Source organism: Nomascus leucogenys, chromosome 3 (assembly GCF_006542625.1).
Source record: "Nomascus leucogenys isolate Asia chromosome 3, Asia_NLE_v1, whole genome shotgun sequence".
In the NCBI taxonomy this organism is placed as follows: Eukaryota; Metazoa; Chordata; class Mammalia; order Primates; family Hylobatidae; genus Nomascus; species Nomascus leucogenys.
The window spans coordinates 30267207-30287261 of record NC_044383.1 but is presented as its reverse complement, the minus strand read 5'-3'; the positions used below and the strand labels follow the sequence as shown (position 1 = coordinate 30287261).

At 46.2% G+C, this 20055-nt stretch overlaps 1 protein-coding gene across 1 annotated transcript in view; it reads left to right on the top strand.

The window, feature by feature from the left end:
• The first annotated feature begins 17159 nt into the window (after nucleotides 1–17159).
• The window catches only part of TAF5 (TATA-box binding protein associated factor 5), a 20576-nt gene continuing 17680 nt past the window's right edge, over nucleotides 17160–20055 (top strand). The window contains exon 1 of the mRNA XM_003255421.3: nucleotides 17160–17749. Coding sequence (XP_003255469.1) covers nucleotides 17191–17749 — 559 coding nt within the window. The 5' untranslated portion in view covers nucleotides 17160–17190. The remainder of the gene's footprint in view (nucleotides 17750–20055) is intronic.

Genomic DNA, 20055 nt, shown 5'->3' with positions numbered 1-20055 from the left:
AGGCGCGGCAGCCTGACGGGCCCGCCGGGAAATGTGGTTTAGCGGCCCTCACCTCCGCCGGGCGCAAACCCCGCAGCTCCCGGGCAGGCTGCGGGGCGCGCGGGCCGCACTTTAAAGGAATCTCACCAAATTTTCCCCTTGGAAGGGGACGCTCTCTTCGCCGCCTTTTAAAAACAACAAAATTGCTACTGTTCCAAGCAACAATATTCTGTTTGCATCACCTAATTCACAGAGCACTGAACTAGGTAGCATGTGACGTTGCATTACAAATAATAATTATTTCCACTTGAGTACCAATTATGCATTTCTTCTGTGGCAAATCACCTCCATCCAAGATTATTTCCCTTAGGAAGTATGAAGTTCCTGTTCTGAAGTATGTACGTTTATTTATTTTAAGGAATTATATAGCGTATTGATACAAAATGAAAATCTAATCACTACTCAAAGATCATCCATGTCACCCCATCCCATAAAGCCCATTATATTGAATTCAGAAAACTTTTTTTTTTTTTTGAGACGTGGTTTCGCTCTTGTCGCTCAGGCAGGAGTGCAGTGGCGCTCACTGCAACCTCCGCCTCCCGGGTCCAAGCGATTCTCCTGCCTCAGGCTCCCAAGCAGCTGGGACTACTGGCGCCTGCCACCACGCTCAGCTAACTTTTGTATTTTTAGTAGAGACAGAGTTTCACCATGTTGACCAGGCTAGTCTCAAACTTCTGATCTCAAGTGATCCACCAGCCTCAGCCTCCCAAAGTTTTGGGGTTACAGGCCTGAGCCAGGGCGCCAGGCCCAACAAACATTTATTGAGGGCCTATTGTAGCAGAAACTCAGACCCACCAAGGTACACCCCCCCCATTGCCCAATTTTATTAAGAGAGGTTTGGAGCTGGCTTAACATTATCCTTGCTAGTCCGGGCGCGGTGGCTCACGCCTGTAATCCCAGCACTTTGGGAGGCCAAGGCGGGCGGATCATGAGGTCAGGAGTTCAAGACCAGCGTGGCCAACATGGTGAAACCCCGTCTCTACTAAAAATACAAAAATTAGCTGGGCACGGTGGCGTGTGCCTGTAATCCCACCTACTTAGGAGGCTAAGGCAGAAGAATCACTTGAGCCCGGGAGGCGGAGGTTGCAGTGAGCCGAGATCACTCCATTGCACTCCAGCCTGGGCTACAGAGTGAGACTCCATCTCAAACAAAACAAAACAACAAAACAAAAAAACAAAAAAACAAAAAACAAAAAACCATTATCCTTGCTAAGATAATGCCAGCTAATGTCACGATGCCTGCAAGCCAGATTCGGGAAGTCAAATGCTCCTAATCAAATAATGCCTGGCAAAGTCACATTTAAGAGCTGAATGTGACCAGGCACAGTGGCTCCCGCCTGTAATCCCAGCACTTTGGGAGGCCGAGGCAAGCGGATTACCTGAGGTCGGGAGTTAGAGACCAGCCTGACCAACATAGAGAAACCCCATCTCTACTAAAAATACAAAATTAGCCGGGCATGGTGGCGCATGCCTGTAATCCCAGCTACTCGGGAGGCTGAGGCAGGAGAATCACTTGAACACAGGAGGTGGAGGTTGCGGTGAGCCGAGATCGCACCACTGCCCTCCAGCCTGGGCAACAAGAGCGAGACTCCATCTCAAAAAAACAAATAAATTTTAAAAATATGGCCAGACGAGGTGGCTCACGCCTGTAATCCCAATACTTTGGGAGGGTGAGTCGGGCGGATAACGAGGTCAGGAGTTTGAGACCAGCCTGACCAACATGGTGAAACTCCATCTCTACTAAAAATATGAAAATTAGCCGGGCGTGGTGGTGCACACTTGTAATCCCAGCTACTCAGGAGGCTGAGGCAGGAGAATCACTTGAACCCGAGAGGCGAAGGTTGCAGTGAGCCTAGATTGCACCACTGCACTCCAGCCTGGGCAACAGAGTGAGACTCCATCTCAAAAAATTAAAACAAAATAAAATAAAATAGCTAAAATAGCTGAATGTGTGCCGGGGTGGTGGCTCATTGCCAGCCTGGGCGCCAGAGCAAGACCCGGTCTAACAACAACAAAAAAAAGAAAATGCTGAACGTGTTGTCTAGGGAATTGATGAGGAAATCAAGTCATGGTGTTTCCTTGGGGAACAGTGAACCAAGTTAAGTATTCCCATTGCTTCTGGACCAGACCCCACCTCTCCTTCTCCAGTCCCAACGTCTGGTCAAGCTTGAGATACTGAAGTCTGCAAGACCCAAGAAGGAAGGGATGGAAGAAAATGTCTCCTAAAACATGGAGGAGGTGTAGATTCCAGAGGGTTGGAAATAAAAACGACTATAGTATTGAAAAAGAGTGCCTCAAGTGGATGTTGGTGGAGCTCTACAGTAATTCCACATAGTCAGAAGTTCAAGAACAGCCTGGGCAACACAGTGACAGCTCATCTCAAAAACAAAAACAAAACATGAGATCCAATTTCGAAATGGACAAAGAATCTGAATAAACATTTTTCCAAAGAGACTATATCAATAAGCATATAAAAAGATGGTCAACATCATAAGTCTTCAGGGAAATGCAAATCAAAATTACAATAAATGCTAGTTTACCCTATTAGGTGGTTTTTTTTTTTTTTTTTGAGACAGAGCCTTGCTCTGTTGCCCAGGCCGGAGTGCAGTGGCATGATCTTGTCTCACTGCCACCACTGCCTCCTGGCTTCAAGCAATTCTCGTGACTTGGCCTCTCAGTAGCTAGGACTACAGAAGTATGCCACCACACCCAGCTATTTTTTGTAGAGATGTGGTTTTGCCATGTTGGTCAAGCTGGTCTCGAGCTCCTGACCTCAAGTGATCCATCTGCCTCTATCTCCCAAAGTGGAGGGATTACAGGTGTGAGCCACTGTGCCCGGCCTATTTCACCCATTAGGATGGCTATAATAATAAACAGATAATAAAAAGTTTTGTGGAGGATGTAGAGAAATGGGAACCCTCACACATAGCTGGTGAGAATGTCAAATGGTACAGCAACTTTGAGAAACATTCTGGCAGTTTTCAAAAGGTTGAACATAAAGTTACCATGTGAGCCAGCAATTCCACTCCTCAGTATATAAAGAAAAATTAAAACATATGTTCACACAAGAACTATTCTTACATGAATGCTCATACCAACATTATTCATAGTAACAAATAATTAGAATAAACTCCAATATCCATCAACTGATAATGGGTAAATAAAATGTCATTGATCCACTCAGTGGAATATTATTGAGCCACATTTTATTATTCCATAAAAAATGAAGCAATTGCTGGGCACGGTGGCTCACACCTGTAATCCCAGCACTTTGGGAGGCCGAGGCGGGCGGATCACGAGGTCAGGAGATCGAGACCATCCTGGCTAACACAGTGAAACCCCGTCTCTACTAAAAATACAAAAATTAGCCGGGCGTGGTGGCGGGCACCTGCAGTCCCAGCTACTTGGGAGGCTGAGGCAGGAGAATGGCATGAACCTGGGAGGCGGAGCTTGCAGTGAGCCGAAATCGCGCCACTGCACTCCAGCCTGGGTGACAGAGCAAGACGCTGTCTCAAAAAAAAAAAAAAAAAAAAAAAATTGAAGCAATGGGCCAGGCACAGTGGCTCACGTCTATAATCCCAGCACTTTGGGAGGCTGAGGTGGGCTGGCAGATCACTTGAGGCCAGGAGTTTGAGACCAGCCTGGCCAACATGGTGAAACCCTGTCTCTACTAAAAACACAAAAATTAGCCAGGCATGGTGGCATGCGCTTGTAGTCCCAGCTACTCAGTAAGCTGAGACAGGAGAATCACTTGAACCTGGGAGGCAGAGTTTGCAGTAAGCCAAGATCATGCCACTGCCCTCCAGCCTGGGTGACAGAGCAAGACGCTGTCTCAAAAAAAAAAAAAAAAAAAAAAAAAGCAGCAGCAATGGCCAATCAGCATATGAAAAACTGCTAAATATCACTAATCATTAAAGAAATGCAAATCAAAACCACAAGGAGGCTGCTCACGTCTGTAATCCTAGTACTTTGGGAAGTAGAGGCAGGTGGATCACTTGAGGTCAGGAGTTTGAGACCAGCCTGGCCAACATGGTGAAATCCTGTCTCTAGCAAAAATATAAAAAATAGGCTGGAGGAGATGGCTTACGCCTGTAATCCCAGCACTTTGGGAGGCCAAGGCGGGCGGATCACCTGAGGTCAGGAGTTCGAGACCAGTCTGACCAATATGATGAAACCGTCTCTACTAAAAATACAAAATTAGCCAGGCATGGTGGTACACGCCTCTAATCCCAGCTACTTGGGAGGCTGAGATAGGAGAATCGCTTGAACTCGGGAGAAGGAGGTAGCAGTGAGCCGAGATCGCGCCATTGTACTCCAGCCTGGGCAACAAGAGTGAAACTCCATCTCAAAATAAAATAAAATAAAATAATTATATATATATATATAAATTAGCCAGGCATGTTGGCATGAGCCTGTAATCCCACCCAAGATCGCACCACTACACTTTAGCCTGGGCAACAGAGTGAGACTCCACCTCAAAAAAAAGAAAAACAGACAAATACTATATAATTCCACCTACATGTGATAGCTAGGGTGGTTAAGGTCATAGAAACAGAAAGTAAAATCCTGGTTACCAGGAGCTGGGCAGAGGAGGAATGGAGTTTCTGTTGTACGGGTTTGGAGTTTCAGTTTGGGAAGATGAAAAGGATCTGGAGATGGAGGGTGGTGATGGCTGTGCAACAATGTGAATGTACTTAATGACACTGAACTGTACATTAAATATAGCTAAAGTGGTAAATTCTATGTTTTAGATATATTGTACCACAATACAAAGTAATACATAGGATAAAGAATTAAGGCTGGGCGCAGTGGCTCACGCCTGTAATCCTAACACTTTGGGTGGCTGAGGCAGGTGGATCACCTTAGGTCAAGAGTTTAGGACCAGACTGGCCAACGTGGTGAAACACTGTCTCTACTAAAAATACAAAAAATTAGCCAGGCATGGTGGCGCATGCCTGTAATCCCAGCTACTCAGGAGGCCAAGGCACGGGAATCGCTTGAACCCGGGAGGCAGAGGTTGCAGTGAGCTGAGATCGTGCCATTGCATTCCAGCCTGGGCAACAAGAGAGAAACTCCATCAGAACAACAACAACAAAAAATTAAAACAACACAAGAAAGTACATAAAATAAAATATTGAAGTCCTTTCCCATAATCCCTGTTCATGGACTTGAACACACGCTTTCTAAAATACCTGGTATCACACCACCATATTCTTCAGAGGACAACCCTGTGAAAGCCAGCGCATACCTGATAATTACTTCCATACTTCTAGCAGTGGAATTGGTGGGTCACAAAGTAGAAACATTTGTATTTTGGCCACATGTTGAAATTGGCAAGTTATTATTTTAGTGAAAATAGGCCTTTTTTTATTGCCGTTGACAGTATAATCTGTACAACCTTAAAGGAAGCAATTAGGCTGGTGTGTTGGTTCATGCCTGTAATCCCAGAACTTTGAAAGGCCAAGGCAGGAGGATTGCTTGAGCCCAGGAGTTCCAGACTACCCTGGCAACATAGTGAGATCTTGTCTCCATAAAAATAAAAAAAATTTAAAATTGCCCACAGTAGTGGCACATGCATGTAGTCCCAGTTACCTGGGAGGCTGAGGTGGGAGGATCACTGAGCCCAGGAGATCAAGGCTGCAGTGAACCGTGATCACACCACTGTACTCCAGCCTGGGCAACAGAGTGAGATCCTGTCTCAAAAAAAATTAAAAATAAAAATGAAAAGAAAGAAATTAGTTAACATATAACAAGAAACTTAAAAATATGTACAACTTTTGACAGGCGTGATGTCTCACACCTGTGATCCCAGTGACTCAGGAGGCTGAGGCAGTAGGATTGCTTAAGCCCAGGTGTTCCAGGCTGCAATGAGCTATGACTGCATCACTGCACCTAGCACTCCAGCACTCCAGCCTGGGTGACAGAGAGAAACCATGATCACACACACACACACACACACACACACACACACACACACACACGTTTAAAAATTGGAAAATAAATGAAAATTATCAAAAGAAATAAAGCCAAATAGCTGGGTGTGGTCCTCACACCTGTAATCCTAGCACTTTGGTTGGCCAAGGCAGGCGGATTGCCTGAGCTCAGGAGTTCGAGACCAGCCTGGGCAACTCGGTGAAACCCTGTCTCTACTAAAATACAAAAAATTAGCTGAGCATGATGGCATGCGCCTGTAGCCCCAGCTACTTGGGAGGCTGAGGCAGGAGAACTGCTTGAACCTGGGAGGTGGAGGTTGCGGTAAGCCGAGATCATGCCACTGCACTCAAGCCTGGGCAACAGAGCAAGATTCCATCTCAAAAAAAAAAAAAAAAAGAAAGAAAAGAAAAGAAAAAATGCCAAATAGATACAAGCTTTTTCATGGAAACAGGCATGTTGATTTTAAACTTCAGTACATCTATGATATGTGATAGAAAAAAAATATGCAACAATAGCCAGGAAAACACTACAAAGACAAAGCCCCAGCTTGGACAACATGGTAAAACCACATCTGTATAAAAAATATAAAAATTAGCCAGGTGTTATGGCCTGCACCTGTAGTCCCAGCTACTTGGGAGGCTGAGGTGGGAGGACTGCTTGAGCTAGAGAGGTTGGGGCTGCAGTAAGCCAAGATCCTGCCACTGCACTCTAGACTGGGCAACAGAGTTAGAGTCTGTCTCTAAAATAAATAAATAACTTTGTTAGGCTGAGGTGGGTGGCTCACTTGGGCTCTGGAATTCAAGACCAGGCTGGGTAACATGGCAAAACCCTGTCTCTAAAAAGAATACAAAAAATAAAAGATTAACTGGGCGTGGTAGCACTCGCCTGTAGACTCAACTACTGGGGGAGGGATAATGGGAGGGTAGGCTGAGGTGGGAGGTTTGCTTAAGCCCACGAGGTGGAGTCTGCAGTGAGCCATAATTGTGCCACTGCACCCCAGCCTAGGTGACAGAGCCAGGCCCCGTCTCAAAAATAAAATAAAAATCTATAAGATGTATTAAAACTCATAAAAGTACATCAAAAAAGTTCAACTTTATTACATGTAAATTAAATGATGATAATGACAATAATAAACCATACTGAGATACCATTTCTCACCTATCAGAATGGCAAAAATTTAGGAAGTAACAATTCACTCTGCTGATGAGGCTGTGAGGAAATAGTCACTCTCACACATTGCTGACAAGATTGCAAATTGATACAAACTTTACGGAGGGGAATTCTGCAACACCTGGGAAAACAAAATGTCCACTTATCTTTTCACCTAGTGATCACTCTTCTGGGAATTTATTCTGAAGATACAATCTAACAATATAAAAATACATACACAAAAGGTTATTTAATGCAGCACTGTTGGTAATTACACAATTCTAGAAACTAAATGGCCATACATAGAAGAGTAGTTGAATAAACAATTGAACATCCACAAGATAGAGTACTGTGCAATGCTAAAAAAAGAAAAGAATGAGGAATTTCTCTAAAGACAGTTACGATTTCCAGGATACATTTTTTTTTTTTTTTTTTTTTTGAGACGGAGTTTCGCTCCTGTTGCCCAGTCTGGAGTGGAACGGCATAATCTCAGCTCACTGCAACCTCTGTCTCCTTGGGTTCAAGCAATTCTCCTGCCTCAGCCTCCCAAGTAGCTGGGATTACAGGCACGTGTCACCACACCCAGCTAGTTTTTTGTATTTAATAAAGACAGGGTTTCACCATGTTGGTCAGGCTGGTCTCGAACTCCTGACCTCAGGTGATACACCCGCCTCAGCCTCCCAAAGTGCTGGGATTACAGGCGTGAGCCACCTCCCCTGGCCAATTTCCAGGATACATTGTTAAGTGAAAAAGAGCAACTTAAAAAAGAGGATCTGTCAGGCACAGTGGCTCACGCCTGTAATCCGAGCACTTTGGGAGGCCGAGGCGGGTGAATCATGAGGTCGGGAGTTTGAGACCAGCCTGACCAATATGATGAAACCCTGTCTCTACTAAAAATACAAAAATTAGCTGGGTGTGGTGGTGCGTGCCTGTAATCCCAGCTACTCAGGAGGCTGAGGCAGAAGAATTGCTTGGAGCCGGGAGATGGAGGTTGCAGTGAGCTGAGATCACGCCATTGCACTCCAGCCTGGGCGACAGAGTGAGAGCGAGACTCCATCTCAGAAAAAAAAAAAAAAAAAAAAAAAAAGAGGATCTATAGTTTGCCACCTTTTGTTTAAGAAACAGAGGCCGGCCGGGCATGGTGGCTCATGCCTGTAATCCCAGCACTTTGGGAGGCCGAGGTGGGCGGATCACGAGGTCAGGAGTTCGAGACCAGCCTGACCAACATGGTGAAACCCCATCTCTACTAAAAATACAAAAATTAGCCGGGCGTGGTGGTGTGTGCCTGTAATCTCAGCTACTTGGGAGGCTGAGGTGGGAGCATTGCTTGAACCTGGGAGGCGGAGGTTGTGGTGAGCTGAGATCATGCCATTGCACTCCAGCCTGGGCAATAAGAGTGAAACTCTGTCTCAAAAAAAAAAAAAAAAAAAAAAAAAAAAGAGAGAGAGAGGCCAGGAGTGGTGGCTCATGCCTGTAATCCCAGCACTTTGGGAGGCCAAGGCGGGTGGATCATTTGAGGCCAGGAATTCGAGACCAGCCTGGCCAACATGGTGAAACCCTCTCTCTACTAAAAATGCAAAAATTAGCCGGACGTGGTGGTGGGCACCTGTAATCCCAGTTACTCAGGAGGCTGAGGCAGGACAATTGCATGAACCCGGGAGGCCGAGGTTGCAGTGAGCCAAGATAATGCCATTGCACTCCAGCCTGGGCGACAGAGGTGAGACTCTGTCACAAAAAAAATAAATAAATAAAAAGAAAAGAAAGAAAGAGAAAGAAGAAAATATACTGTACTTTATCTGCACATTTGAAAAAGAAACAGAAAGGATAAAAACGTGTGGTTAGAATGGGGTGGAACAAAGGATAGAAGGAATGGATATGACACTTTCCTGAATATACTTTTTTGCATAGTTCTGAATTTTACATTTAAAAAAAAGATGTGAAACCTAAAATTGAATACAGCCGGGCGCGGTGGCTCACGTCTGTAATCCCAGCACTTTGGGAGGCTGAGGCGGGTGGATCACGAGGTCGGGAGATCAAGACCATCCTGGCTAACACAGTGAAACCCAGTCTCTACTAAAAATACAAAAAATGAGCTGGGTGAGGTGGCGGGCACCTGTAGTCCCAGCTACTCCGGAGGCTGAGGCAGGAGAATGGCGTGAACCCCCCAGGGGGCGGAGCCTGCAGTGAGCCGAGATCACGCCACTGCACTCTCCAGCCTGGGCGACAGTGAGACTCCGTCTCAAAAAAAAATTGAATACAAAGAGAAATAAATTAATCAAACCATGTTTCAAATGATTAAGATAACCACTGTGAAGGATGGGGTGGGGAAGAACTAACCCAAATTACTTTTCAGCATAGGATTTGGACTATATATCCACAGGCTAAACACAAAAAATACGGAAGGTTCTTGCTTTGTTCAGTTCCGACATGCATGAATTTCAATTACCACAGTTTAATTAAATAACATCAATCCAACAATAACATGGTTCAAAGGTAGTTACCATAGTATATTAACTGTAATTGCATAAACTTTGCTACTAGCTCTTCAGTCCACAAATCTCTAAGTAAACAAGAGACACCTGGTGATCGGTAACCATCATCTCAGTTCTTTCTTTTCTTTCTTTCTTTCTTTTTTTTTTTTTTTTTGAGATGGAGTTTTGCTCTTGTTGTCTAGGCTGGAGTGCAATGGCACGATCTCAGCTCACCATAACCTGCGCCTCCCGGGTTCAAGCAATTCTCTTGCCTCAGCCTCCTGAGTAGCTGGGATTACAGGCATGTGCCACCACGCCCGGCTAATTTTGTATTTTCAGTAGAGATGGGGTTTCTCCATGTTGGTCATGCTGGTCTTGAACTGCTGACCTCAGGTGATCCCTGCGCCTCGGCCTCCCAAAGTGCTGCGATTACAGGCATGAGCCACTGCACCGGGCATCTCATTTCTTTCAAAGTCAGCTGGTGATTGGTCATTGTACTTACCTCATTCAGTTGTAGTTGTCTTGTTTCCTTGTCTGCCAGTGACTCACATAACATTTTATAAAAATGGATAATCAGGCTGGCACAATGGCTCATGCCTGTAATCCCAGCACCGTGGGAGGCTGAGGCAGGCGGGTGGATCATTTGAGCCCAGGAGTTCGAGACCAGCCTGGGCAACATAGTGAAACCCTGTCTCTATAAAAAATACAAAAATTAGCCAGGTGTGGTGGCTTGAGCCTGTAGTCCCAGCTACTTGGGAGGCTGAGGTAGGAGGATCCCTTGAGCCTAGGAGGTCGAGCCTGTAGTGAGACACAATCACACCATTGCACTCAAGCCCGGACAACAGAGTGAGACCCTGTCTCAAAACAAACAAACAAATAAATAAATAATCAGAAGAATGAACAAACATGAAAGTGTAGTAACGAAAGGAAAAGTCTTGGAAGTCAAATTTCAATCACCCATAAATGGCAAATTTATTGACATAAATGATGAAATTTGTTATTAAAAGGATGAAGATATCCCAGAGGAAGTGTTGCCAGCAAAAAAACCTTTGCATTAAATAGGAGCTCTCAGAGACATTTCACAACATTGAAAGCACAAAAGAACAAAAACGCAAACTTAGAAAGGAGTAAAACAATTTGCTAAGGAACGAAAAACACGCTATCACTATACTGTAAATTATAAGAGAAGAAGGCAAGCACTATTCAAACTATTTGTAATGAGGTTTTTTTTCCAATAAGCCTTTTGGACTCCTATTATTCTTGATGAGTTTTTAACAAAGAAATGAAGCACTTTAATCCTCAATTTTTTTTTTTTTCTTTTTTGAGACAGAGTCTCACTCTATCACCCAGGCTGGGGTGCAGTGGTGCAATATTGCCTCACTGCAACCTCTGCCGCCCAGGTTCAACCGATTCTCCTGCCTCAGCCTCCCAAGTAGCTGGGATTACAGGCGCCTGCCACCGCGCCCGGCTACTTTTGTATTTTTAGTAGAGACAGGGTTTTACCATCTTGGCCAGGCTGGTCTTGAACTCCTGACCTCGTGATCCACCCGCCTCGGCCTCCCAAAGTGCTGGGATTACAGGCGTGAGCCACAGCACCCAGCCAATACTCAATGTTTCTAATATTTTAAATTACAGTGTACCAAATAAATTATAGTTTTACTATGTTTTTCATTTTTGTTTTTTTTGAGACGGAGTCTTGCCCTGTCATCAGACTAGAGGGCAGTGGCGCGATCTCAGCTCACTGTAACCTCCACTTCCTGGGTTCAAGCAATTCCCCTGCCTCAGCCTCCGCAGTAGCTGGAACTACAGGTGCACGCCACCATGCTCAGCTAATTTTTTGTATTTTAGTAGAGACAGGGTTTCACCATGTTGTCCGGGATGGTCTTGATCTCCTGACCTCCTGATCCGCCCACCTCTGCCTCTCAAAGTGCTGGGATTACAGGCATGAGCCACCACGCCTGGCCTGTTTTTCATTTTTCTATACATTTACAACCAAAAGTAAGAGACTGTTGAATATTTTCACATTTTTTGAAGGTCACAGAGCAACGTTAACATTAACATTGATTATTAATATCACTTTGCATGGTTTCCACTTGCAAACTTTTTTTTTTGAGATGGAGTCTTGCTCTGTCACCCAGGCTGGAGTGCAGTGGAGCGATCTTGTCTCACTGCAGCCTCTGCCTCCCAGGTTCAAGTGATTCTCTTGCCTCAGTTTCCCAAGTAGCTGGGATTACAGGTGCCCGCCACCATGCCTGGCTAATTTTTGTATTTTTAGTGGAGATGGGTTTTCACCATGTTAGCCAGCTGGTCTCGAATTCCTGTACTCAGGTGATCCGCCTGCCTCAGCTTCCTAAAGTGCTGGGATTACAGGCGTGAGCCACTGCACTCGGCCAGCAAACTTATTTTTTATTGCCCCAGACTATTGTGCAAAGCTAGAACTGCCAGCATTCTAAAAATTATTGAATCTAATTAGTACACTTCTTTTTTAAAAGAGACATAGGTTAGCAATTCTGAAGCCACTTACTGTATATCCTAGGATTGAGCAAGTAAGTAAATACGTTGTGAACAATGACAGAATTCTCGCTATTGGAAAAGGGTGTTAAAAATACAGAAAAGGGAATGGATAGAATAAATTCTGCTTTACTAGATTAGAATTGGAGACATTTAAGGTGAACTTAAGGATAAAGATAAATGGATATAGATAGATATGTGTACATGTAGATGTATGTACATTTCTCAGCACTATCTGCTGAGAGGGCCTAGAAGCAATTACATACCTCACACTCTGGTCTTGGTTTCTAATACCAATAAAAGGAACTGGCCAGGCACGGTGGCTCATGCCTGTATTCCCAGCACTTTGGGAGGCTGAGGTAGGTGGATCACTTGAGCCCCAGGAGATTGAGACCAGCCTGGGCAACGTGTCAAAACCCCGTCTCTACAAAAAACACAAAAGTTAGCCAGGCATGGTGGCACATGCCTGTGGTCTCAGCTACTTGGGAGGCTGAAGTGGGAGGATCACCTGAGCCCAGGGAGGTCGAGGCTGCAGTGAGCCATGAACGTGCCACTATACTCTAGCCTGGGACAATATAAAGGGAGTGTAGAATGTCTCATTGTGCCAGAAATTAAGAAGGAAGTGCTCAAACAATTATGTGGCCATGTCAAAGAAATACAGGAGCCAGTTTGAAGGAGATCCTAATGATCAAATTTGTGACAAACAATATCAAAATAAAAATGATGATAGTAACTGCATGAATAAATAAATAGGGAGACAGAAAAAAAAATTTTTTTTTTTGAAACGGAGTCTCCTCTGTCACCCAGGCTGGAGTACAGTGGCATGATGGCGGCTCACTGCAACCTCACCTCTTGGGTTCAAATGATTCTCCTCTCAGCCTCCCAAGTAGCTGGGATTACTGGCGTGAGCCACTATGCCAGGCTTTTTTTTCTTTTTTTTCTTTTTTTTTTTTTTAGTAGCGATGGGGTTTCACCATGTTAGCCAGGCTGTTCTCAAACTCCTGACATCAAGTGACCCCCACCCCGGCCTCAGCCTCCCAAAGTACAGGGATTATAGGCGTGAGCCACTGTGCCCAGCCAAGAGATGGAAAATTTCTTCCTTCCATTAGAAAACCAACTAATAAGTGTAGGAGAAATGATGAAATTAGAAAATCACCAATTGGTAACCATGGTATTAATAACTGACACAGAAAAAAATCAGCAATGGATGCTAAAACTAGTATGTGAAAGTGTGAGGGGTTATGCCGGGCGCAGTGGCTCACATCTGTAATCCCAGCACTTTTGAAGGCCGAGGCGGGTGGATCACAAGGTCACGAGTCTGAAACCAGCCTGGCTAGCATGGTGAAACCCCGTCTCTACTAAAAATACAAACATTAGCTAGGCATAGTGGTGCACGACTGTAGTCCCAGCTACTTGGGAAGCTGAGGCAGGAGAATTGCTTGAACCTGGGAGGCGGAGGTTGCAGTGAGCCGAGATTGTACCACTGCACTCCAGCCTGGGTGACAGAGCAAGACTCCGCCTCAAAAAAAAAAAAAAAAAAAAAAAAAAAAGAAAGAAAGTGTGAGGGGTTATAGAATTATTACTATTATTATTTTTTAAACACAGGGTTGGCCAGGTGCGGTGGCTCATTCCTGTAATCCCAGCAGTTTGGGAGGCTGAGGCAGGAAGATCACTTAAGGTCAGGAGGTTGAGACCAGCCTGGCCAACATGGCAAAACCCCATCTCTACCAAAAATATAAAAATTAGTTGGGCATGGTAGTGCACACCTTTAATCCCAGCTACTCGGGAGGCTAAGGCATGACAATCACTTGAACCCGGCTGGGCGCGGTGGCTCACGCCTGTAATCCCAGCACTTTGGGAGGCCGAGGTGGGAGGATTACAAGGTCAGGAGATTGAGACCATCCTGGCTAACACAGTGAAACCCTGTCTCTACTAAAAATACAAAAAAAATTAGCCAGGCGTGGTGGCGGGCGCCTGTAGTCCCAGCTACACAGGAGGCTGAGGCAGGAGAATGGCGTGAGCCCGGGAGGCGGAGCTTGCAGTGAGCGGAGATCACGCCACTGCACTCCAGCCTGGGCAAAAGCAAGATTCTGTCTCAAAAAAAAAAAAAAAAAAAAAAAAAAAAAAAAGAGAATCACTTGAACCCAGGAGGTGGAATTTGCAGTGAGCTGAGATTGAAAAAAAATTAATTCAATTAAGATCAATTTAATGGGTCAAACTCAGTATTTTATTTTATTTATTTATTTTTTATTTTTTTGAGCTGGAGTCTTGCTCTGTGGCCCAGGCTGGAGCGCAGTGGCACAATCTCGGCTCACTGCAACCTTCATCTCAGCTCCTAAGGTGCTGGGATTACAGGAATGAGCTGCCACCTCTATCCCTAGATTAGCTTTGCATTTCAGTCTTGAGATCACTTTTGAACATTATGCTTGCACTTTCTTAATCCAACATTTACAGAACACCTTTTAAAGTGAAGTAGAAATAACCAATGGCTATTTATTACGTACTAGGTATTGCATATGCATTATCTCATTTAGTTCTCAAAACACTATGACGTATGTACTATTATTTTTTTGTTAGAAATTGGGCATCTGGGGCCGGGCGTGGTGGCTCACACCTGTAATCCCAGCACTGTGGGAGGCCGAGGCAGGTGGATCACCTGAGGTCGGGAGTTCGAGACCAGCCTGACCAACATGGAGAAACCCTGTCTCTACTAAAAATACAAAATTAGCTGGGCCTGATGTGGCACATGCCTGTAATCCCAGCTACTCGCGAGGCTGAGGCAGGAGAATTGCTTAAACCTAAGAGGTGGAGGTTGCAGTGAGCTAAGATTGCGCCATTGCACTCTAGCCAGGGCAACAAGAGTGAAACTCCATTTCAAAAAAAAAAAAAAAATTAGGCAACTGGGGCATAGTAAATTAAGTAACTTGCTCCAGGTTATTCAGCCAGTAAGCAAGGTCAAGCCAGGTGGTCTGTGCCTGTAGTCTCAGCTACTTGGGAGGCTGAGGTGGGAGACTGCTTGAGCCCAGGAGTTCAAGGCCAGCCTAGGCAATATAGTAAGGCTTCAGATCTCTAATAAATAAAATGAAATATTTTTTAAAAGTAAGCAGGGTCAAAGGACGCTGGTAAGAGATCTCAAAACCAATAACTTGAACGGCTGTGCTAGATTTTCCCAATGTCTCAGGCTCACTTTTCTCATCTGTACCTATTCCACAGAGTTACAAGGTTCCAATGAGATAAAATATGCAGGAGAGTTTTATAACCTATGAAGCACATTGCAAAATGGCATATATGATTTTTTTTTTTTTTTTTCCTGAGACGGAGTTTTGTTCTTGTTGCCCAGGCTGAAGTGCAATGGTGCGATCTCGGCTCACTGCAACCTTCGCCTCCTGGGTTCAGCTGATTCCTCTGTTTCAGCCTCCCAAGTAGCTGGGATCACAGGTGCCCGCCACCATACCTGGCTAAATTTTTATATTTTTAGTAGAGATGGCATTTCATCATGTTAGCTAGGCTGGTCTTGAACTCCTGACCTCGGGTGATCCACCTGCCTCGGCCTCCCAAAGTGCTGGGACTACAGGTATGTGCCACTGTGTCTGGCCATGATTTTCAAATATACAATTAAAATGGTTTATTTGTAATAATGGATAATAGCATGAATACATAACGTACATATTTCACAACCACAAAATTCTGGTATTTAAAAACTTTTTTTTTTTGAGATGGAGTCTCGTTCTGCCGCGCAGGCTGGAGTGCAGTGGCGGGATCTCGGCTCACTGCAACCTCCACCTCGCGGGTTCAAGTGATTCTTCTGTCTCAGCCTCACGAGTAGCTGGGATTATAGGGGCGCACCACCATGCCCAGCTAATTTTTTGTATTTTCAGTAGAGGCGGGGTTTCGCCATGTTGGTCAGGCTGGTCTCTAATTCCTGATCTCGTGATCCGCCCACCTCGGCCTCTCAAAGTGCTGGGGTTACAGGCGTGAGCCACCGTGTCTGGCGTTAAAAACTTTTTATTGAAATGTAATGTATATGGGCCATGCGCGGTGGCTCACTCCTGTAATCCCAACACTTTGGGAGGCCGAGGCCGGTGGATCACCTGAGGTCAGGAGTTTGAGACCAGCCTGGCCAACATGGCGAAACCCCGTCTCTACTGAAAATACAAAAATTAGCCGGGTGTGGTGGCACATGCCTGTAATCCCAGCTACTCAGGAGGCTGAGGCAGGAGAATCGCTTGAACCCGGGAGGCGGAGGTTGCAGTGAGCTGAGATCGGGCCACTGCACTCTAGCCTGGGCGACAGCGAGACTCCGTCTCAAAAGATAAATAAATAAATAAATAAATAAATAAATAAATAAATGTAATGTAATTAATGTAATGTAATGTAACGTATATGGTGTAAAGTTCATTAAGCATGCAGCTCGATTAACTTTTACAAAAGTAAAAATTGCAAAAAAAAAAAAGTAAGCACTATTCAGGTCAAAATGTAAAACATTACCAGTATCTCGGAAGCCTCCCTCTGGCAAATGGTATGTTTTTGAGTTAAATACGTGGATTCGAATGTTGACATTTGGACTTTCTTCTTGCCTCTGATAAGTTATTTAACCTCTCTTGGTTTCAACTGAGCCATCTGTGGGGTGGGGATAATACCTCATAAGATTATTTAATTGTAGCAGGGCGTGGTGGCTCATGCCTGTAATCCTAGCTACTGGGGAGGCTGAGGCAGGAGAATCGCTTCAACAGCCTGGGCGGCAAGAGCGAAACTCCGTCTCAAAAAAAAAAAAAAGAAAAAGATTATTGAATTGAAAGAGATCACATAATGTAAAACATCTATCATAATGCCTAAATATAGCTGGCCTGCAATAAATGGCAATTATTATCAGGCAAATGTAAATAGGTGGTCACCAATGCCCACTTCCCGCCTCTCTTTCGCTCGTTTTTGAAAGTTGCTCTCTTTCCTATTCCGTTTCTCCTTCCTTTTCGCTCCTCCTACTGCCGTAAATGGCCTGCTAGATTTGTCGTGAAATGCTCCTCCCCGCCCTCCATGTGGCGAAAATGCAATCACGCTTGACGGCGCGAGGTGGCTCAGCCGCAAGATGGCGGCGCTGGCGGAGGAGCAGACGGAGGTGGCGGTCAAGCTAGAGCCTGAGGGACCGCCAACGCTGCTACCTCCGCAGGCGGGGGACGGCGCAGGCGAGGGTAGCGGCGGCACTACCAACAACGGCCCCAACGGCGGCGGCGGGAACGTTGCGGCGTCGTCGTCCACTGGCGGGGATGGCGGGACCCCCAAGCCCACGGTGGCTGTCTCCGCCGCTGCCCCGGCGGGGGCGGCCGCGGTGCCTGCAGCTGCTCCGGACGCCAGCGCTCCGCACGACCGACAGACTCTACTGGCCGTGCTACAGTTCCTACGGCAGAGCAACCTCCGCGAGGCCGAAGAGGCGCTGCGCCGTGAGGCCCGGCTGCTGGAGGAGGCAGTGGCGGGCTCCGGAGCCCCGGGAGAGGTGGACAGCGCCGGCGCTGAGGTGGCCAGCGCGCTTCTCAGCCGGGTGACCGCCTCGGCCCCTGGCCCTGCGGCCCCCGACCCTCCGGGCACTGGCGCTTCGGGGGCCACGGTCGTGTCAGGTTCAGCCTCAGGTCCTGCGGCTCCGGGTAAAGGTGAGCCGTGGTGTCCCGGGGAGGCACGGCCGCCGCGAAGGGGAGCAAGCCGGTAAGGCAGGGGCTGGCAGGCCTGCACCTCTGCGGGCTTGTTTTGAATTTCTTGGGCCCGCCTCTAGGGCCACATGCCCGCCCCTTTCTCTAGTGCGCCGGCTGCGCAGTCAAACCCCCTTCCGAGCTGTCAGTTCTAGCGAGAGGCTGAGGAGAGCTGTTGAGCAGAGGGATGTATGGGGAAGGTGAGCGCGGAGAGGCGGGGACCTTCACGCTTTTGGTCCCTTTCCTCTCATTTGGGCTTTTGAGCCTTGGGCAGGTTCGCATGACAGACACTAACAGTGCTTGTACAGTTTCGTACTAGCGTACTTTAAGTACTATAAGTACTTTATTTTCTCTTTATTTCTTTAGTTCATCTTAAAAGATGTGTTAGTAAATACTTTATAGATTTTTTTTTTTTTTTTGAGACGGAGCCTTGCTCTGTTGCCCAGGCTGGAGTGCAGTGGTGCGACCTCGGCTCACTGCAACCTCCGCCTCCCGGTTTCAAGCGATTCTCCTGCCTCAGCCTCCCGAGTAGGTGGGACTACAGTCTCCTACTACCACGGCCGGCTAATTTTTGTATTTTTAGTAGAGGCGGGCTTTCACCATGTTGGTCAGGCTGGTCTCGAAATCCTGACCTCAGATGATCCACCCGCCTCGGCCTCCCAAAGTGCTGGGATTACGGGCGTGAGCCACCGCGCCCGGCCGCCATACAATATACCCTTGTAACAATCCTGCACATCATGTACCCCCTGAATCGCAGCTAACAGTTGAAATTTTTTTTTTTTTTTTTTTTTGAGACGGAGTCTTGCTGTCGCCCAGGCTGGAGTACAGTGGCGTGATCTTGGCTCACTGCAACCTCTGCCTCCCGGATTTAAGCGATTCTCCTGCCTCAGCCTCCCGAGTAGCTGGGACTACTGGCACGCTCCACCACGGCCGGCTAATTTTTAAAAAAATATTTTTAGTAGAGACGGGGTTTCGCCATATTGGTCAGGCTGGTCTTGAATTCCTGACCTCGTGATCCACCCACCGCGGCGTCCCAAAGTGCTGGGATTACAGGCATGAGCCACCGCACCCGGCTGAAATTTTAAAAATATATACGGGCTGAGTACCACCAGTGTTAAGTCTTTGGAGGATGCAGGTTCCTGGGCATCACTTCAGACTTAGTGAATCAGGTCCTCTAGAGGTGGAATCTGGGAATCTTCACTTTTGGATAAAGGAGTATTGACATATGGCAGCTTGAGAGCCCTGTGTTTAGGCATGGGCATTGGACAGACCTTTTTGTCTTTGCTGCATTTACTTGTGTGATGCTGATTGTCATTATTTTTTTACTTTTTAATTTGTTTTACCTTCATATTGGCCGGGCGTGGTGGCTCATGCCTGTAATCTCAGCACTTTGGGAGGCTGAAGTGGGTGGATCACCTGAGGTCAGGAGTTTGAGACCAGCCTGGCCAACATGGCGAAACCCCCTTTCTACCAAAAATACAAAAATTAGCCAGGCATGGTGGTGCATGCCTGTAATCCCAGCTACTTGGGGGGCTGAGGCAGGAGAATCACTTGAGCCCAGGAGGCCGAGGTTGCAGTGAGCCAAGATTGCGCCACTGCCCTCCAACATGGGTGATAGAACGAGACTCTGTCTCAAAAAAAAAAAATTTTTTTTTACATTAATATTGTCAGGAGGCAAGTCATTCTCATGTTGAATTTTCTCTCTCTATTAAATGAGTGGTTATGAGGCTTTTTTTTTTTTTTTTTTTTTTTGATGGAGTCTCACTCTGTCGTCCAGGCTGGAGTGCAGTGGTGTGATCTTGGCTCACTGCAACATCCGCCTCCCAGGTTCAAGTGATTCTCCTACCTCAGCCTCCTGAGTAGCTGGGAGCACAGGCGTGTGCCACCACGCCTGGCTAATTTTTTTTTGTATTTTTATTAGAGACGGGGTTTCACCATGTTAGCCAGGATGGTCTTGATCTCCTGACCTCGTGATCTACCCGCCTTGGCCTTCCAAAGTGCTGGGATTACAGGCGTGAGCTACCGTGCCCGGCCACTTGAGGCACTTATATATATGTAAAATGTTTGGTATGGGTAAGTTTATGCCTCTGTGTATGTCCCTGAAACCTGAGCCCCTCCTTTCTCCCAGCAACTGTTGTCACAAATCCATGCAGTAAAACTCATATACAATATAAGGTCTCAAAGGTGATCCTGAGCTAACAACAAATGTTTATTGAATTACCCAATGCAGAGCTTTTAGCCAAATTAGTCTGTATGAGGCCTAATTTTTG